The sequence below is a fragment of the Sander lucioperca genome, chromosome 1, assembly GCF_008315115.2.
Source record: "Sander lucioperca isolate FBNREF2018 chromosome 1, SLUC_FBN_1.2, whole genome shotgun sequence".
In the NCBI taxonomy this organism is placed as follows: domain Eukaryota; kingdom Metazoa; phylum Chordata; class Actinopteri; order Perciformes; family Percidae; genus Sander; species Sander lucioperca.
Genome location: NC_050173.1, coordinates 13,822,234 through 13,842,860, shown reverse-complemented (window position 1 = coordinate 13,842,860; position 20,627 = coordinate 13,822,234). Strand labels below are relative to the sequence as shown.

The 20,627-nt window shown below is 41.4% G+C and overlaps 1 protein-coding gene across 4 annotated transcripts in view; it reads left to right on the top strand.

Moving 5' to 3' along the window:
• LOC116048878 (A-kinase anchor protein 2) overlaps window positions 1-20,627 on the top strand; it is a 97,804-nt gene that overhangs the window by 33,265 nt on the left and 43,912 nt on the right. For 2 of the 4 annotated variants that reach the window (XM_035999107.1, XM_035999109.1), the window contains exons 5-8: window positions 12,266-12,380; window positions 12,952-12,973; window positions 13,935-14,060; window positions 16,204-17,037. In XM_035999107.1, the coding sequence (XP_035855000.1) occupies window positions 12,266-12,380; window positions 12,952-12,973; window positions 13,935-14,060; window positions 16,204-17,037 (1,097 nt within the window). Of the gene's footprint in view, window positions 1-12,265; window positions 12,381-12,951; window positions 12,974-13,629; window positions 13,840-13,934; window positions 14,061-16,203; window positions 17,038-20,627 lie in introns of those variants that run through there. The other 2 variants (XM_031298162.2, XM_031298166.2) reach the window with 2 other exon arrangements.

The following is a 20,627-nucleotide window of genomic DNA, read 5'->3' as shown; positions in this document are numbered from 1 at the left end:
GTGTGTGTGTGTGTGTGTGTGTGTGTGTGTGTGTGTGTGTGTGTGTGTGTGTGTGTGTGTGCGCGTGTGTGTGTGTGTGCGTGTGTGCGTGTGCGTGTGTGTGTGTGAAGACAGAGAGACAGAGGGAGGGAGAGTAAAGCTATAATAATGTATAAACATGGATTTCCATGAAAACTACACCTACCTCCACCTATAAACATTTCGGAAATAGATTCCACTGCCCTGTAACTAAAAGCACAGAAGCCTAGATGTCTTGTCCCTCCCACTTGTATGGCTGCTAGACTACTAACACATGCGCTGGTGGACATTTTATTGCCCGAAAGTGACAAAGACAAGGCAGCAGCTCTTTTATGGATGCTCGTATCGTTTCATGCACTGGAGGACACATAAACAAGAGTGAAACAAAGAGGAGAAACAGCTGTAACTGTCTTTGGAGAAAAAAATAGTGCTACTGTGCTTTAAATGCGTGAAGAAAGAACTGGAAAGAAGCTACAATAAAGAACAAGCGTTCCTTCAGATTATCCATACGATTATGCAATCTTACTGGAAAACTTTGAAACTAAGACATAAGGACAACAGCAGTGTCCTTGTGTGGTTTTGTAAGTGCTGCCTGCTGTTGACTTTAAACTGGAAATCACATAAAGTGACGGTGGGGGGAAAAACAACAGTGCAATCTTTGTACAGGCTATTCCATACAAACACCTAAGGCCATTGAGCTTGGAGAGCACAGAGAAAAGGAGAAAAGAGAGATTGGAAATAGAGGCAGGTTGTGAGGTAGTTGTCCCCTGTTGTAACCTAACTTGAGGGAACACACAAAGTGAAAGAAGCAGCCATTGTGCGCATGAGAAGATGCTCACTTTGCAGAGGCTGAGAACAAACAGACAGAAGGAGACAGAATGAGAGAGCGTGGCGGCTGCAGTGGTAGTTTTACAGATATCCCTATCATTACACGGACAGGCTAAGTAAACAGAAAGAGTGACACACAGCAGCAAAAGGCCCAATGTGGCACTGACCCGGCCCGTGCCCACACCATGCTACTTTTGGGTTATTGCTTGTTTTATGTTGCCCAGACAGCTCCATGCAGATGTAGCCATCATTGTAGAGGAGCCGTGTGGTTTTTATACAGCATGACCCACATAGCTACAGGACAACTCAGAGCAGAGCCATTAGGAGATGTCTTGTTTTGTCTTTTCCAGAAATCAAAAAGTGTACTATCATGTTTGTTTTTCAGTGAGTTCAATTATATTTTGCAGTGTTAATAAAATGTAGGCCACTGCAGCAAGAGGGGCCTGTGCATTTGCAATAGGCTACTGTATACTTAAGCTCTTTATTTATTTACTTGTACTCGTAGTGCATGTATTTCATATTTAGTTACTCAAATGTATTTGACTACATTCGCAGGGACTATAAATATGTCTAAATTCATAGCTAATAGCTTCTTGAAGTCTCTGCTGAGGTGGCAACAAGACTTAGACCTACGAGACAGAGCCAACTTTCCGCTGTTTTCCGCGGTATTCTGTTTTTGTGCTAAGCTAAGCTAAGCTAACCAGCTGCCGGCTGGAGCTTCAGACATGAGAGTGGTATCTATCTTTTAAATTAACTCTCGGCAAGAATGCAAATAAGCGTATTTCCCAAAACGTTGAACTATTCCTTTACATTTATCGTTATCATTTAGTTACATATTCCCACAGTGATCGCTTTTCTTTCTCCTGTCAATCCTAATTCCCTTGCTAAATCCTTCTGCTGCAGTGACCCTATTCCTCTACAGGAGATCAATAAAGTTTGATCTAATCTTGTCTAACTATCGATCAGTTACCCGACCAAAAAAACTCAGGTCTAAACTGTACTGAAGAGACAAATGGAGTGTGTACAGTAGGAGACAGGAGGTCCAGCAGGCAGTCTGGCAACAGCTAGTCTAATATCCTTCGCGTTCCACTTACGGGATTGCTCCGGTGCTGCAGGAAATTCCACCGGATGCATGTATTTTCCGTTTCCTTCCACTTTCTCTGTGTTGGAATTTTAAATTCGGTGGGTTTATGAGGACTATTGTTCTATTGTTCTGCAAGGTAAATTGAGACAGCTAGCTTGACTATCTGTCCAATCTGAGTTTTCTCTCGCACGACTATTTTGCAGCAGCTCTGTGCGGAGTTTAGCACCGCCCATGACGATTCTGATTGGTTTAAAGTAATGCCATTAAACCAGAGCACGTTTTCCTCCCATCCCCGAATTCTGTGTGGAGTAGCCAGACTCTCCTTCAGCGTGCTTTGGAGGAGGGTCTGGCAATGCAAGACTAGGCAACAGCAAACTATACTTATTGCAACAAGCCCATTGAAGTGCCCTGTATCGTGTTACATAACGTTCTAAGAATATGTGTCTTTTCCCTCACAGTGGCAGTATGAGAGCACAACATTTTTAACTGACCAGAAAAGTTTGAGGCAGAAACTATTTTATTCAAGTTGAATGCTGCAGTGGTAACAAACTGCAGATACCTACATTGAGTCAGTAAATGTGACACAGTTCAGACCAAGGATAAACTGGATTGAAGATCACAGCACAACCATGATTCATGTTGGACATCTACTGTAGATAAAGTTAGATCCAACAAAGCCTCCTGTTTCTTTTTAGTACATTAGTATATGTAAGCCCCCCGGTTACAAAAAAAAAGTAAGAACACACTTGGTTCATGTTCCACATCTGCAAAAACCAAAACCATTTAGCATTTGGCATTTATCTTGATGTTAAAACAAATCTTTTCAAGCTAAATAGGTTGTGTATACAGAGGAATGAAAAGGTACTCCGTCACGGCCAATAGCTTGAACAAAAACATAAATGTCTTGTCATTCCTCAGGGACACTGGAGTGTTTGTGATCTGTCTTTTATCATTGCACACCCTGCTTTTAGGTTATTTTACAGTCTCATAATTTAAGCCTGGTAAACTATTGCTCTCATTTAAAGTCAGTCCAAATGAGAACGTCAACTACATGCATGAAATACACAGTAAATCCCCTGGATCCTGTTTGTATTATACCCTTAGGGTGCATTTAGTTTGAAGCTAACTATTCTTTTGTTAATGTTACAGTAGAGCAACATATGATTGTGACATTATAGGGCTCAGATGCATTTTTATGTATTTAATGAGAGCTGAAACAATTGATTGACAGAAATGAATCTGCTACAATTTTGATCATCGATGAGTCACTTCAATTGTACAATTTCAGCATTTTCTGGTTCCAGTTTTCCAATGTGAAGATCCAGTGCTTTTTAGTTGTTTCATATTATTGCAACCTGAATATATTTGGGTTTTGGACTGTTGGTCAGACAAAGCTAAACGTCTGAAGACTTTACCTTGAGCTGTCAGAAACTGTGACAGCTGTTTTTTTTTCTCGCTATTTTGTGGACTTTTCATAGGCCAAACTATTAAGTGATTAAGTAAAAAAAAATCAAATGATAGAGCAAAAAGAAAAACGCAAGATTCAGAAATCACAAATATGTAGATGCGTCTTCAATGAGAGTCTCACAGCCAGACCACACTGTAGAGTGCTTTCAATGTAATGAACAGAAGCCTTTTATAACACAACAGGGCTTCTCAGGGACTGAGCTAGGGCTCAAAGACAGCTCTCCTATCAATCAAACACTGTGGTACTGTATAATTATTCAAACCCACTGAATGTGTTATTAACACCTTCCCGAGTCCCTTCACTTAAAGGTTGGTAAAGAAAACACAGTAGGATAATAATACACAGCTAAAGTGCTGTCTTTCCTGCATACTGTATGTGACATAATAACAGAGGTGAAACATAACAAAGTGCTACTTCAGTTTGTACGTACTGACATTCATAGTTTCTCAGTGAAATATAGGAATTCCGTATTTATGTGACATTTATCTCTTCTTAAGTCAATTATAACTTTAGAACAATATTAAGTTATAAGCATGGACCTATTAATTTGGTTGTATAGACTAGTATCCATTCTGCTTGCCCTGTCATGTTGCCTACAGCGCAGCCTGTAATTTGCCTTGTTGTACCCTTTAAACTGTAAACAATGATACAGATCAAGACTTGGGGCAGAGAAAGATATATAAATATATATATAGTATCTGTGCTGTTAATCAAAGTAGTCAAGTAAAGAGGAACAAAGAACTGTATGCGCTCCTTATGTGAAACGGGAAGAAGCAGACTGCCATATGACAGTATATGAGTATAAATATCTACTTGCGTCAGTGTGCCCGCATGTATCAGGGACAGGATGTGTGTAGTAGTGTGTGTGTTTTGTTGAGCTAAACCTGCAATGTAAAACAGCAACTTTATTAAGGACTTTGCAACTTCACAATTTGTGAAAATGGAGGAAAAATATTGGACTGGCCTCAGTGTTGACCCTTCTTGTTTAGCTTCACTGTGGTTTGTTGAGCTGTTTATTGATTTTGAATGTGGTTGCGGTTGAATGTGGAGGCCGGTGATGTTCATTGGCGTTGTGATAAATGTCCACAAATCACATTTATTTGAAACCATTAATGTTATCACATCTGTTGGAGGCTAGTGCTAGAAGAACGTGAGAAAAGTGAGCCACATCAGAGGATGCATTTTTCAAAAATCCCCACACTGAAGCTTCTTCGATAGCACTTTACTTTAACCCCTCAGTTAACATTTAATAGCAGTATATGAACATTTAATACATGGTTTATAGCCCATCATAATGTAGTTGTAAGCAGATATAAGGACGTGTTTGAGTGTTCATCATTGTACAGTATTTGTCAACAATTATAACTACTCCCATGAAGACATATTTTATAGTGTGTAACAGTGCATTACTATTGTCAGTCATTATCTGTTTATACACCAGTCCCCACTTAATGGATGCCCACAGAAGGAGTTATAGTTGTTGTCAAATACATTAATAAACAATTGAATCTGCTAACAACTACATTATTATAATTATTAAAGGATTATTGCTTATAAATGCTAAATAACTAGTGAACTACAATTGGAGAAAAGTAAAAAAAAAAAAAAAAAACAATGTAACAAACCCAGTGTAGTTATTTTGCAATACATCTTAATTGGACAAATTGACATGTTAGGTGGGCAGGGAAAAAGAGCAGAGAAAGAGTCAAAATTGAACTGCCCGATATAGATTTAAACTTCAGCTACTTCCCTTCATGGACTGCTTGGAAAAACGGTGGCTCTTCGGCTCCGCCCACTAAGACTTACCACAGCCAATCAGGTTTTTTCAGAGTCTTGAAAGCGTACTAGAAAAACTCCAGGACCTGGACCTAGAAAGCTCTGTTCAAGCACACAGCACACAAACAGTTTCACGTATAAATACACAATGTGGTTCGACTTCCTCTCTTTCTTTCGGTCTCTAAATCTCTGACAGTCTGTGTGCACATAGGCAAACACACAAACACACACACACACATCCACCACACATAAAACCAGATGTCAGCTCTTCCTCCTTCTGTATGATGTGGAAAGCAGTTGCTGCCCACCCAGGCGTATCCATGGCAACAGGCCTGCGGTTGGTTGACAGGGCGTGACAGTGACATCACTGGTCTCTTTCAGGATTGCCACCGAGATAGTAACAATGCCAGACACAGCAGTATAAAGAGAGGACGAGGAGGAAGTTGAGGGGAAGGAGGGACAGTGTGAGGTCATGGCCTCAACTCTCTCGCTCTCACACACACACACACACACACACACACACACACAAACACTTTGATTATGTGTTTAATAGATTTCTGGTTTTGCAGGGGTCTTCAACGTCCCAAGCAAGCCAAGAACCCCTTAACTGAAAGAGAGACGGAGCAGGGACCCCCTACTACATATATTGTATAAAATAAAGTTGCATATTAAACTGGGCCTACAATTACGTGTAGCGCGGCCTTAAGCCTTTATACATATCTGTTTTGCACAGAATACTAAACTTTTAAAAAAGCCTTATAATTGTTGGCATGATTTTATAAATCATGTTTAAAACATACATGTGGCACAGTGAATCTTTAGGATGAACTGGATCTGTGGATGGCTATCTTAGTGACTGCCTTACCTATATGCCAGTAAGCCTGTCCTCAGTGGGGATTTATATTTGCTAATATTTTATGTTGAATTCATGTTAAGATTTTTAAATTTTTGAAAAAAAAACGTACAAAAATTAACAATAATTTGGAGGGCCCCCTGCAGTAACTCTGAGGACCCCCAAGGGGTCCCGTAACCCCTGTTGATGATCCCTGCTGTATAGTATTTAATTCTGTAACAGTGCATGCTCTAAAAAGGCCCGGGACTACATGAGGAGTAAAGCAGGTCGAGACATTGAAGTAACATCTGGTGATAGATAGGACAGTTAATTATGTTTATGCAAATTATGTTTGCCCTTTCCGGAGGATTTGTAGAGTCCATTGCTAGAAGTGTTTTATACCATAGGGAATGGTCAAGAAAATAATCCATCCATCATGCTATTTCTTTCATTCTGTGTTTGCAGTTTTGGTCATGTTTGAGGTTTGATCACTAGAGGGAGCCAGACACAAATATGACCATTGCCAGTATGTTTCTCTTTGCTCTGCACTATAAGCTGTAGAGCACACGGGGGAGGGGGGGGGGGGGGGGGGGCATTGAAAGACTGTCCAGTGAAATAGTCTTGTAGGAAACGTTGCCTTTGTGGAGCTTCATTGAGACAGGTGTTGATCCAACTTCAGAATACTCTTTTAGTTTGTAGTTTGCTGTGGTGTTTTGCATTATGATGTAGTAGCCTATTTCATTTATGATTTGTATACTGTTAATGTTTAACTGTATGCCTTCCTCCTTTCATACTCTCGTGGTTTCTACTTTACTTCCCATCCTTGTCCACATCCACTTCTTACATACGCTTTCTATCTACTCAATATTTTTTACAGTGGATAAACTCATTAGGTATCACTGACTTAGTATGAGTCCCTGCAGGAGCATAACAGTGATATTAGAGGAGGATAACAGTGATATCAGAGTGGTTTATTATAAGCTGTAACCTGTCATTCTCACAGAGAGGATTTAGATAGGTCAAAAATGTATTTATGATTAGACAATTTATTCTAGTGTTTTAAGCAATTGACAAGGAAAAATGCAGAGTACTTGAAGTACTAGTGATGTAATAGGATGAGAAACCTGCATGCTCCTCCGGTCACAAATTTTCTTCTTAACTATTCTGGCATGACCTCATGCAGCTTACAGGATGCAGAAGTAAAATCCATTTCCCGCCAGAAAGGGAAAAAAGGAAATGAGATAGGGAGGAGAAGAGAGGAGTAGCCACATGAGAGGCAACGGTGTGCAAACATCTGCCACAGAGAGAAAATACATAGGTGACGGTTAAACCAGACACAAGGAATTTACAATCTCCAACCCAATGGACAGAGTTACAGACAAACACTTTCCAGCAGGTTGTTTCTGTTGATTGTTGTTTTGGTGGCGATTTAGTTTGTCTAAATGAAATTTGGAAAGAAAGTATGTTTCTTCCTTCATCCTTCAATATAACCTCTGTAAAGTGGGATAGTCTGACCCCAACACATATGTGAAAGTATGTAGTGTGTCTGCAGACCAATGTCATTTAAAGGTCCAGTGTGTAACGTGTTTAGTTATTCATTATCAAAATCTGTGTTGCCCGTTCACAAACATCTCCTTTTTCATGAATATTTACCACCACCATCAATTCCAAGTATTCCTTTTGGCTTGAAATTTTACATTTGCATTCGCATGAACTGTTGTAGACGCTCCATATTCATGCGCCATCTTGAAATACGTTAGCCGGTAAGGGACATACAGGACATACTGCTCCGCCTTTCGCGTTTTCGCTGTCACATGATAAACTCACAGGTGCTGCTAATGCTGCTAATGGGTATCGTAGCTTCCCGGCCCCGGCAAGTTTGAAGAAGGAAACATGGAGGACCACACGTATTCAAAATCCAAATTTCAGGAACAGGAGTCTTCTTCTTCGCCCAGAAAAAGAAAAAGGATATTGAAAAGAGCAAGAGACCGGCTTTTTGAAGCGTGAAGGCTACCGTAACTGTAATACGTACTTTGAACTACGTGGCGCGAGAGAGTTGATTGCGATATATGATCTCAACGCTAGATGGGAGAAATTCCCACACATTGGACCTTTAAGCACCATTGTTTTTGTACAGTCATAATCACTATAATTATAACAGGGTTAGGACAGATTGATTCTCAGTCTTTGCATGTTTTTGGGCACATAAACTTCTTACATTTCTGAGCGAACTGACAGTTAGCAACCTAACTTGTAAAGGCACAATATGTGCAGTTTATTCAAATCTCTGCTACCATCATGATACACGTAGAAGTCAGTAGTTTTTTGTTTACTGGAAGATTGATTAGCTAAAAGTATCAACACAATAATCACAATAAGTACATTCAGACACATCAGCTTCATGTAGTCTACAGCTTAATATTTTGGAAAGATAATGAAGCATACATTGCTTTCCTTCCACAGTTCCACTCAGTTCTTCCACACATCCTGTTAGCATGCCATGTACTCTTGTGGCCTGTAAGGTGTGCAACACCTAATACTCAAAAACTTGTTTGATATACTTGATGTAGCGAGGCAGCACAGCGCTGTAACTCGCCAGCACAACTAATCACAGCTATTCCATCAAAGTGAATTGGTTAATAATTAAATAATCAAAACCAATGATTACTCTGCCCTAAGACCTGCCTTCCCTCATTCTGGTCCCTCTCATCTCTCTCCTGTCTTGTCTTTTTCTTTTTGCCGGCTGACATTGTTTTATTCAAATTGATCTCATGACTGTGCAATGTAGGGCAGGTTGCCCATCCGTGTGCAACCGTTGTCAAGCGTTTACTTCAGATAATTTTGCACACATTACACTGCTGTATGAAAGGCTTGTGTGGATTAGTCTACAAATAGATTTCAAGTAGTCTACTTACATGAACTGATTACACATTGTGGTGTAGTCCTTGCAACTCAGTCCAAGGTTGGCTAATTGTTTCGCATACCTGCAAGGCTAGAGTTGAATACAGGAAGTACAGTCCAGCATTACTGTAGTTATAAATAACCACTGTCTCAGACCACAAGATACATTCAGATATAAAATACTTAAAAGTTACTCAAGAAAAGGTAAGGGTGCTGAAAGTAACATCATAATTATCACGGTTGTAATAAGTTACTTTCACTTACTTAATGCCTACTACAATATACTATAGATATGACAAAATAAATGATTAAGTGGCCAAGCTGCTATCAAGATCCGGTCTAACATGAGCCTGATATATTACATTATAATGGACAATACACTCTGATAAGATGCTGGCTCTCTTCAGAATTGACAGTGGGGTTAAATTAGCTTTCCTGCATGTTGCTGTATTTGTTATATTCTTAGCATAGCAAGAGACAATACACTTTTGTTTTTGTATACACAGACCCTTGAATCCTCTGATTTCAAGTAACTCTGAACCACTGGTGGAAGAAGTATTCAGATCCTTTACTTGAGTAAAAGTAGTAATACCACACTGTAAAAAAATACTCTGTTACAAGTAAAAGTCCTGCATTGAAAGTGGTACTTAAGTAAAAGTACGGAAATATCATCAGGAAAATGTACTTTTGTAAATGTACTGTATTAAAAGTAAAAGTACTCGATGCAGAAAAATCCTCACATTTCAGAAACTGGAAATGATCCAAACAGTTGTGTGTTTAATGGTCTAATCATTTCAGCTGGACTTGTAGGCCGTTATATTGTTAGGTAGTTTAATTTAGAATAAATCATCAGATCTTATAAACTACGTGTGTATTGTGTGCAAAACTCTTAATTTGTAAAGTAATTAGTAACTAAAGCTGTCAGATTAAAGGTGCTCTAAGCGATGTTGGGTGACGACACTTCTTGTTGACGTTCAAAGTATTGTCAAACACAACGGAGGCAAGCTCGCCCCTCCCTCCTCCTCATCCCATCCCCTCCCTCTCCCTTCCGCACACTAACCCCCCAACCCCCACCCCCAAATCCTTCTTGTCGGTTATTGGCTGGTTTGTTAAGTTTCGTGGTGCAGGTTGGCGCAGTTTGTTTTTGTTGCCGTTTGTTGAGCCTGGGCTGTCTACAGAGACCGCGTTTTTTTACAGTGTGTTCATGGGACAGGCAGCTAGCAGATAGTGAGGAGATGTTTGCTGTATGTGACAAAAAATGTTGTAGCCTAAAAAACGCGTAACATCGCTTAGAGCACCTTTAATGTAGTGGAGTAAAAAGTACAATATTTCTCTCTGAAATGTAGTGGAGTAGAAGTAGAAAGTGGCATTAAGAGAAAAGACTCAAGTAAAGTACAAGTACCTCAAATGTGTACTTAAGTACAGTATTTAAAGTAGTAGAGTAAATGTACTCTGTTACATTCCACCATTGCTCTGAACGACCCCGAACCGTGCTGATTATTTTGATCCCGACAATGGCGGGACAGAGGCAGATTTTCCGATAAGAAACTGCGCCACTTTGTTCACTTTCAAATAACAGCTTTGAGTGACAGATGCAGCCAACAAAAGCTTTACATCTTATACTGCGGGACATCCCAGTACACCACAGCTTCTGCAGTGTGCATGCTTACTGCTCTGCTGCCCCCAGGGCTCTCTTGCAAGAGAGAACCTGATTAAATAAATGTACCATTTCATACCATTTGGCTAAGGTTTCTGAGGGCATGCATACCAATGAAGAAGGGTACTTGGGCCTCAGTCATCAAAGCTTTGAAAACAAGTATCTCTAGGGCCACAATATACAGTCTTCAGGTAGCTGTCCAAACATCACACTGCTGAAGATGAACTTGAGTAGGAACACTGGCAGATGGTTTCATCAAACCTGTGGCAATCAGAGCCAAAGCACCAGGTTTTCTGGCAAACATTATGCCAACAAATGCCCAAAAAAAATATGCTTCCTGTTCACAGTTGAACTTGGCCTATTCATGCTAATGACCTATGCGCTCATGTTCCTCTTAACTGCTTTGGATAAAATGTCTCTCAAATGGTAAACAGTCCAGTCAGGACACTGTGTACTGTACTTCTAGTGCTTCTTCACCCTATTGATTCTGGAATACGGTGGGAAGACCGACTGTTTGCGGTATGAACCTTAATATCTCTTTTACACGCACATGCTCACAGACACTGACGCACAAATTCCTTGTATCCCAGAGGAGTTTATTCCGAAGTATTGTGAGTGCTGGCAGTGAGTGAGGAAGCAACCCTGGTCCTCCTCCCAGACTGCTTCCTAGAATTGTTGCTACATCCATCTATTAAAATGTGTGTGTGTGTGTGTGTGTGTGTGTGTGTGTGTGTGTGTGTGTGTGTGTGTGTGTGTGTGTGTGTGTGTGCGCATAGGCCTAATTTAGGGGCAGTTTCGCAAATGTTACTGATGTCTTAAGACTGTCCTCGACGGAAAAAAGGCAGAACTGGTTGTATGGACGTTGTTGTATCTTGCGTGCTGGTGTAAAATCGGGCTGACTGCTTGAAATCACACTCAATTCAGCCGAGGATTAAGGTGATTACTTACACTCCATGTCAGACTAATCTTAATGAACAACTCAATCAGGATAACTATACAGTGAGTTTTATTGCCATACATGCCACATTCTACTGGATTTTTATAATACACATTTAACACTTAAAAAAAAATAAAAGTGATGTTGCATCAGCAAATGTTAAAATAGGACTTTTATTTTATTTATTTCTGACCTCTAAAAGCATTTGTAATTTGCAATTTCCCAAATACTTCGATTCTCAAACTCCTATCGACTATAACTTGCAGATTTTTCCATCAGGCAAAGCTTTCGCTCAGATAGTTGTCCATTTTAGTTGCTGACCCCCACTGCTCTGTCTGGTCATTTCATGTGTTTGGAGCATCTGGATTATATCCAGATCAGATTTATCCACTTGAAAAGGCTGGTGTGAATACACCCAGGAGACACGGAGAAGAGACTGAAATCAGACGGCTGAGACACATTTTAACCAAATGTTATAATGAACAGTGCAAATGCATCACTCCCTCTGCAAGCAACATCCTAAAGCATCATAACAGCAACTGGTTTTCATGCTAACCGTAGATGTCTCAAAGTACTAAATGTAAATGCAATGTGGTTATTATTGGGAAGCAATCCATATCCTTTTTCAGCTTATTTGAGAATTCCTAATATTAACCTTCAAGCAGTATTTTCCAGAGCTCTTTTTTTCTGTAAATGGGAACCAACTCCTTAATTCTTCAACTTTTCCAATATCATGAGAGGAAATGTCCCCCTGTATTTTTCAGGCTGGAGTCTGAAATCGGTACACTGGAGAATGAAGAGTCTCAGATATCAGCCAAAGAGCAGGTTCTACGGGAACGTCTGAAAGAGACGGAGCGCTCGATAGAAGACCTGCAGAAGGTATAAGAACATGAACAGTTTGAGAACCTTGTATGAGCTTTTAACGCACATTAATTGTTTTTTGTGAGAGCAAATAAAGAAGTGAAAATGACATGGAGTCTTGAATAGACATTGCTGCTAATTAAAAACACAAATGTGCTAGCTATAAATGAGATGAATTAGGTTACTTTGTGTTTACAGAACAGTTACTCATTAATTTCATTGTAAAACAATGATTAAAAATGCACTTTGCAGTCATCTTGCTGCAAATATTGAATGTTGAAGGGGGCACCACTAAAGAAATTTGCTTTTGAAACATAAGTGGTTATTTTGAAGTTGTGACAGAAAACTGTATCTAGTCTAGCTTATTCTCTAAATAATTGAACAAAGATGATGATGGTGGTAAACAAGAAAAGGCAGAAACACATGTTGGTTTTAAATGCTTTCCAAGGAATAAATATGATCTTATTAAAGAAATGTCCATACTTATACAAATAATATATTCTATATTCTATATTACATAAAATAATAACTATTTTTCTAAATGTCCCTCTGCTATTGCTCATTTGGATTATCTCTGTCTGTCTTTCAGAGTCTGATGACCCAAGATGGAAGTATGACACACACACACACACACACACACACACACACACACACACACACACACAGTTAATGTTGTTTCCTAGCAGTGGGGTCCCTCTCTTTCCCTTTTTTTCTATTTATGTGTGTGTGTGTGTGTGTGTGTGTGTGTGTGTGTGTGTGTGTGTGTGTGTGTGTGTGCATGTGCATGTGTGTGCGTGTATGTGTGTGTGTGTGTGTGTGTGTGTGTGTGTGTGTGGGAATAATAGTCTCGCTGAGGCAGGAGGGATGCAGGCCAGAGCACACTCCTGTAACACACTCAGCCATACCCATGGACACACACGTAGACATATATATACCTACACACAAACACACACACATGCACCAAAAAAAACGCACATAAACACCCACACACAGAACCCGGCTCAGCGGGACTATTGAAGCTCTCACACACACAAGCCCATGACTCTGCAGCCTGCAGTCAATGACTTTATCCCCCTATTCACCAACAATCCCTGTAAGCCCCTAAAGCTTTGTTCCTGCAATCACACACACACAAACACACACACACACACACACGCTTCTGCTGCATAAGCACTGAACCTCAGAGGTGCTAGAGTTGCCGTGGACACAGAAACAGAAAGATGAGGAGAGTTAATTGGTGTGTGTGTGTGTGTGTGTGTGTGTGTGTGTGTGTGTGTGTGTGTGTGTGTGTGTGTGTGTGTGTGTAATAGGGGCGGGCAGGGTCACTCAGGGGTGTGGTTAGTTTTCCTGGTGGGGTGCTAGGCTGAATGTGTGTGTGTGTGTGTGTGTGTGTGTGTGTGTGTGTGTGTATGTGTGTGTCAGGGTGTGGGTGTGGGTGTGTGCGTACCCAGCATGCGTGTGTATCGGCATGCGCCTGGTGAGTGTGTGTGTTTGTGTTTGTGGCTCTCCCTCACGGCCTCTAACGTTCCTATGACCATGTGTCATTTCCTCCCCTGTGCTCCTGCTCACTAGATGCCACCAGCTGCATGTCCGCCCCTCTCTCGGACTGCACGGACCCCGATCCACACCACCTTGTCCTGGCCACGCAGCCCAGGACTGGCCAACCTGCCTCTGGAGAGCACGCCATACCAAGACCTGGTAAGACAGGGGGAGGAGAGGAGGGGGAGGGGGAGGGAGGGGAAAGAAGAGAAGAAAGAGGGAGGGAGGGAGGGAGGGAGGGAGGACAGGAAGATTTTGGGCCTCAGCCAAGTTGGATTATAAGCAGGACTAACTCACGCGCACATGGAGGGTGGACAGGCACAGATACACACACGTTCACACAATTTGAGTCAAATCTCGTGGACTTTAACAGTTGCAGACTGATGTCATAATGACACACACTCAACCAGTGTGTATCCATACTGTATACTGAACGCACATCAGGCATTAGATCAATATTTGAATTGACTTTGGAGAATGTGTGCTGTCTCCAAGTTCATGTTAGTAATAACTTTTGACAAGCCTCAGTCTGTAGAATCAAATTTATACATTAATTTGCATTACTTTTAGTCTAATAGTATAGAATAATAATAGAATGGAATTAATAAAATTATAATATTTTTTGTTGTTGTAGACTTATCATTAGTTTTACTGTGCTACAAGGCTGTATTAAAGCTCTAGGTTAATCATTATTAGCTTAAGTTTTGATACTAGTGGGTTTGGGATTAGTAATAGTTCTCTTACTCTTAATATTTGTATTACACTCTTAGTTATACCAATACAGTTTCTCTTGTTCAAGGAAAAACTAAAAGTGTTGATAGTAAATGGAAATCTGTCAAGTTTATTATCTTACGTGTTGGTTTCATTGTATTCAGTGGTGCTGACTTTGCGGTGCAGAATAGCTCTACAAAATAAAAGCTCAGATAAGATAAAGCTTTTTACATGAAGAGACAAGCATTAGAACAGAACTAAACCTCATGTATAATTATTATTATTTACTTAATATTTACTCTGCAAAATTAACTGAAATTATACTTTACTGCAGATGTAATTTTTTTTATAATCACTACATGAAGTGTTTTTTTTCAAGAGTGACCGTGTGAGGACTAATGGTGAAATATTTCTTTTGACATTTCCCAAGTCAGTTTAAAGAAGGCAGTACTTCGCTAATATAACTTGCTAGATATTTTATAGTCTTAAAGGACAATTCCGGCACAAAATGAACCTAGGGGTTAATAACAGATGATTACCGAGTCGACCGTTCTCTGGGACATGTTTTCATGCTAATAGAATGTGTCTCTAGCTTGAAACAAGATAGTGCAAACCGCTGATTAGCTTATAAAGCTATTCGTCGGGGCAGAGGGTAAAGTAAAAAGAAATCGCTATTTCTATACCACTAACAAGGCTCAAAATAGCGCCACACTTCAACCGTAGCATAATGAGGGTCCCTACATGTAAACCGAAACATTGAGAACTTTGTAAGTGTACAGACAGTTTATTAAAAAGATAGATTATGAAGACAGTAGCGTTCATGTATACAAGCAGGCGCCATCTTGGGAAAACAGTCATGACCAGTTGAACGACGAACGCCGTGCTTGAGCTATGTTACTGGTTACTGGTTGCACAGCGTTCGTTGAAGTGTGGTGCTATTTTGAGCCTTGTTAGTGGTATAGAAATAGCGATTTCTTTTTACTTTACCCATGCCCCGACAAATAGCTTCATAAGCTAATCAGCGGTTTGCGCTATCTTGTTTCAAGTTAGAGACACATTTGATTAGCATGAAAACATGTCCCAGAGAACGATCGACTCTGTAATCATGTGTTATTAACCCCAGGGTTCATTTTGCGCTAGAATTGTCCTTTAAGTGACTTAATTGCACTTTTACTAGATAGTACCATCTACAGTATACTTGTCTTCAGATAGTAGTAGATTAGATACATTGAGGGAAAGTTAGGTATTTTTATTTGTATTTCTTGCTCACTAACCTGCATCTGTGTTTTGCATCTCTAAAGGATAAAGTTAAGGTAATGTTTTGTGTTTGACTAATTTGATATAAAGCAGTTAGAATAAGAAACGTATATTGCAGTTGCAGGTATTAGTTTATCAGAGAACACTGTGTCCCCATCCTCATGCTTCACTCCCTCACTTTTTCCTCCCATCACCCCCCCTCCTCCTCCACTGGTTCCTCCCCACCCCTTCACTTTTACTTCAAACCCCAATCCCTTCTGCATCAACCTCTCCCTCCTCCCTGTCTCTCCTCTCTGTCACTCCCCTCCCCTCCCCTCCCCTCCTCTCCTAACAGCAATGTTTGCCATGGAGATCAACGTTCAGCATGACCCGCAGACCGGCGAGCAGCGCATCCTGTCCGCCAACCGCGTGAGCCCGCTGGATGCGGCCTCACGCGGCATCAAAGTCTACGACGATGGCAGAAAAGTGGTCTACGAGGTCACTTCCTCCGGGGGCGTTTCCACCAGCACCTTGGAGAATGGTTGGAGCTCTGCGCAGGTTGACCAGCTGGTCCAGCGTGCTGCCAGGCCTGCCATACAAGGAGGAGACGGTGGCCGGGGTCAGGTGGCGGTGACTGTGACCCCGGCTGCCCCGCAGGCTTATGTTTCTCCAGCAGATGTTGACGATCTGTCTCCACCCTCCTGCGCCCCGCCATCCATTCCTTCAAGCCCGCCAGCCCAGGTCACCCTCCAGAGGGAGACCCGGCTTGGCATGATCCCCCCATCTTCTCCAATCACAACCCAGCCCGGCTCCTCGGCCCACCCGGGCGGCGAGCTCACCTCCCAACCCGAGGCCAGCGCTGAGCACCCAGTCACCATGGTGTTCCTCGGCTACCAGGACGTTGAGGACACGAGCGAGAGCAGGCGGCTGCTAGGTTTTGACGGCGCCGTGAAGGCCGAGGTGGTTCTGATCGACGAAGACGACGAGAAGTCGCTGAGGGAGAAGACGGTCACTGACATGTCCATCATCGACGGCACGGCGGCCGACCTCGTGTCAGGGCGGCCGGCCACGTCCGAGGCCGTCAGCACGGAACTGTCATCTGACGGCCGTGAGCCCGACAGTACCTCCTCGCCCCCCGCCAATCCCGACGCCAACGCGCCCCCCCCGCCCGGCGTCACCCCCGCCACAGGTACAAACAAGAGGAAACGCTGCGAGTGCTGCATCCTCATGTGACTGAATCTTCTCCCTCTTCCGCCCTTTTATTATTACCCACAACACTCCTCTCTTCTCCCCTGTCTCTGGATGGTTACTAACAGAAGCCCCGCCCTCCTCCTCCTTCTCCTCCTCCTCCTCCTCCTCCTCTGGACTCTGATCGGCTGGCACACACATGCACGCACACACGCTCTTGTCTGACTTTTGACTTTTGCCTCAGTTACATTATTACCTCCACATCTCTGCTCTTTCGTTGCCCTCTCTGTCAACGTGGAGGCTCTGCCTTCACACCTCCTGTCTCCTCAGACAACACAGCGTCATTCATACATTCAAATTAAGCCAGAATGAAGCTGTTGTCACGCTGTTATATTATTGGTAAAAACAGACATACAGAGGGTGAACATTGTTGTTGTTGGCAAACAGCTTAAACCAGGTAATATAAATCTTCTCTCAGTGGCCAATAAGACTTTACGGACAATCAGTCACAATGCCATGCTGTCTAACCACACAGCATATCTGGACAATCAACCAGATCATCGCCCTTTAATAAGCCAGTTTATACGACATTCAAAAAGACGGACACAGTCTCAGTCATTTTTATTAAAGTCTCTCTATTCTGTCACCTCCCACTTCTCTTTCTCTCACACCCCGCTTGACAGATTCTCTCCTGTTGTCTCCAAACATACACAGACACACACAAACAACCGCACACCCAACCTATGAACTCAAACAACCCCCTCCCCCTTCCTTGTACCGACTCTCTCTGACCAGGGTGGAGAGGAGGGTACTCATTGCCTTGGTTTCTTTATGTGCCTCTTCATTCTTTCACATTGATAGTCCTAACAAAAAATAAGACATAATTAGAAGTTTCTATTAGGCTTTTGTTTCGGTTTGCGGTTGTTATCTGAACTTTTTTTTTCTTTTTTTGTTTTGAACTTTGAATGGCCATGGAATTGTTGGGACGACTGTTTCCGTGGGAAACTGAGGTTTTTGAAACTGTAGTTAGTAGTAACAAGACTCTATCCATCTCCTTATCTCTCTCTTTCGCTCTCGTTTTGTCCATTAACTCCAGCTATTCCACTGCTGAGGCCATTTCCTCCTATTGTAGTACTTCCTAACTCAGCAGCCAATAAGAGGCAGTGGGACACCTTTTGGTAGCCAGTAGGATCTATACAGCCAACTTTTCCAGTGTGTCTAAAGGCTATAGAGCACAGGAAGCTAACGGCAGCTTAATGAGTACACTCTGGCAGCAAAGGACCATGTATTTCCACCTGTGGAAACAAACATAGGTTACTACCACAGCACTACAACAGCAGGGCACACATTTTTGAATAATGAACATTAACAAGCACTACCATATTACTAAATTATGACAGCTGTGCTCAAATGAGCTTATAAAGAAAGATGATGTGCAATTCATGTTCATCTCTTTGTCCACAAAATTCACTTCACCGCTGCAGAATGCCACCAGAGATCCATTATAATCTTTACAATTCTAAGAGACTGAAAACACTGCCAGCTCACGCTGTAGTCACCAACCAGGCCCTCGTTTACAAGGGTGCTGCAAATAATGTGGCCTGGGTGTCATTATAACATCATATAAATTACACTGGAGGTCTTTTACTTGGCTGGTTTTTCAGAAAAAGCCCTCAAAAGCAGTTATCATCCTCATTCTGCTGATAATGGATGCTCTGGAAAGATTTTTGCTTCATTTCAATTGTCTTTGATGTTACGTGGAATAGAAAGATTGGTGGTGCTCAATAGGCATCTGGTGAATAGATTTTTGGAGAGTTAGTGACTAAACTTTGCCATTGTACGCTGCAGAGACATACCTATTGTTAGAGTAAGATCAATAAAGTTACAGTATATGCGCCAGATATGGGATTGGGGAAGACGTTGGCACATTTACAAAGAGGTTAGAGAGGCTCCTCAGATCCAAATAATGCAATTTGGTGTTCTTTATGTGGTTCAGTGTGATGTGGCCATGATGTCCTTGGCTCAAATCCAACCTGGCTCTAACTATAACTTATTCACATCAACAACAACAAATATTCGCATCATGGACAACTAAAACGGAAAAAAGTGACAGTGACTTGAAGAGCCTCAACAACATTTTTCCAGTGTACAGTACTTCAGCCATGTGTTTGATTGCTTTTCTGGCCCTGGCCATAGAGTAGAGAACATAACATCTTTCTATGCACTGTGTACTAACTCTGATAATACTAAAAATACTATAAAAAAATGAAAGACAGAAACAATATTTGTTGGCAACAAATAGCATATTTCCACCATTGAAAGGTCTCTGGATTGATCCATCTCTCCTTACATGGCTCTGTGCAAAGCTATACAATCCCACCTAAACTGTCCTGTCAGTACAGAACTGTATGTCGGCCTTCAAACACAACATGCTTTAGTGTGATTGGCCACTGCTGCTGTCAGTCAGTCCAGCTGGCTGTGTGATTGGCCACCACCAGGCCCGCCGGGGGTCTAGTTTCCTGTGTAGATAAAGAATGTAAATATGCTCTATATTCTATTTAGTGATGATTTTATTTTCCACATATATATAGAGATCTAGAGATAATTCTGATTATTATGGGTACTAGACATTGTTCTGATGTCCTACGATGCCATATGACGACTGTATGAGTTTACAAATGCGAGCTTTGTATATTTTCATTCTCTTACCTTCACTGCTTTGCTGTGTGTAATCTCACAATTAACCCCACACAACGTGTTCCCCTCTTCTGACCACCACCACCTTCTCTGAACTCTTGGCGGCTGCTATCCTTCCCCAGATGTGTTACGGTTGGCCACGAAGGCATCTGAGGATCTTAAAACATTGTGCAGAGGCAGGATCTTAACATAACCATTGGATTTGCATGGTAGCCTATTAACTATAAACCATTCGATTAGCATTATTGCTGACCTTTTTCCAAAAGCATACTGCACGTTTTTACAGTGATTACCTCCAGGTAGCCATTGGTTTCCATTCATTTAAGCAAACATTAAAATCTGCTTGACTTGATTTGCTTAAGATAGGTAATTAAAAATGTGTTTTAATCAAAGCTAGTAATGGTTGAATTTCATCAGCAAAATAACAATTTTACAAACAAAAACAAAAAAAATCGTAGCAAATTCACATTATCCGTTTCACCATGGCTATTCTCTTGGTTCAAATTTAGCACAACAGATCTCATGGGGGAAAAAAAATACCAAGATGGTCCTTCAGAGCAGTTTGTCGCAGTTACTGTATTTTCCCTCATTAAGTTTATTTGCAGACTGCAAGGCCTGTGTGTGCTGGGGACAATTATTAAGGTCCTGTTCGGTGTCCCAGATCTGCCAAAACATATTCATTGCATGACTGTTTGGTTTTAAAGATTGAGGAGGCTAGGTAGAGAAGTGTATCCTCAAAAGTGTAGTGTTAGATTCCCCAAGGTGTAACGCACACATGACGTGCAACGAAGCAAAGAAGCACTTAACTGTTTTTTACCTACAAAACGAAATACAATCACAATCTCAAAACTATTAAAAAAAGAAGAAGAAGAAAAAGACTAAGGCTGAGTTCAA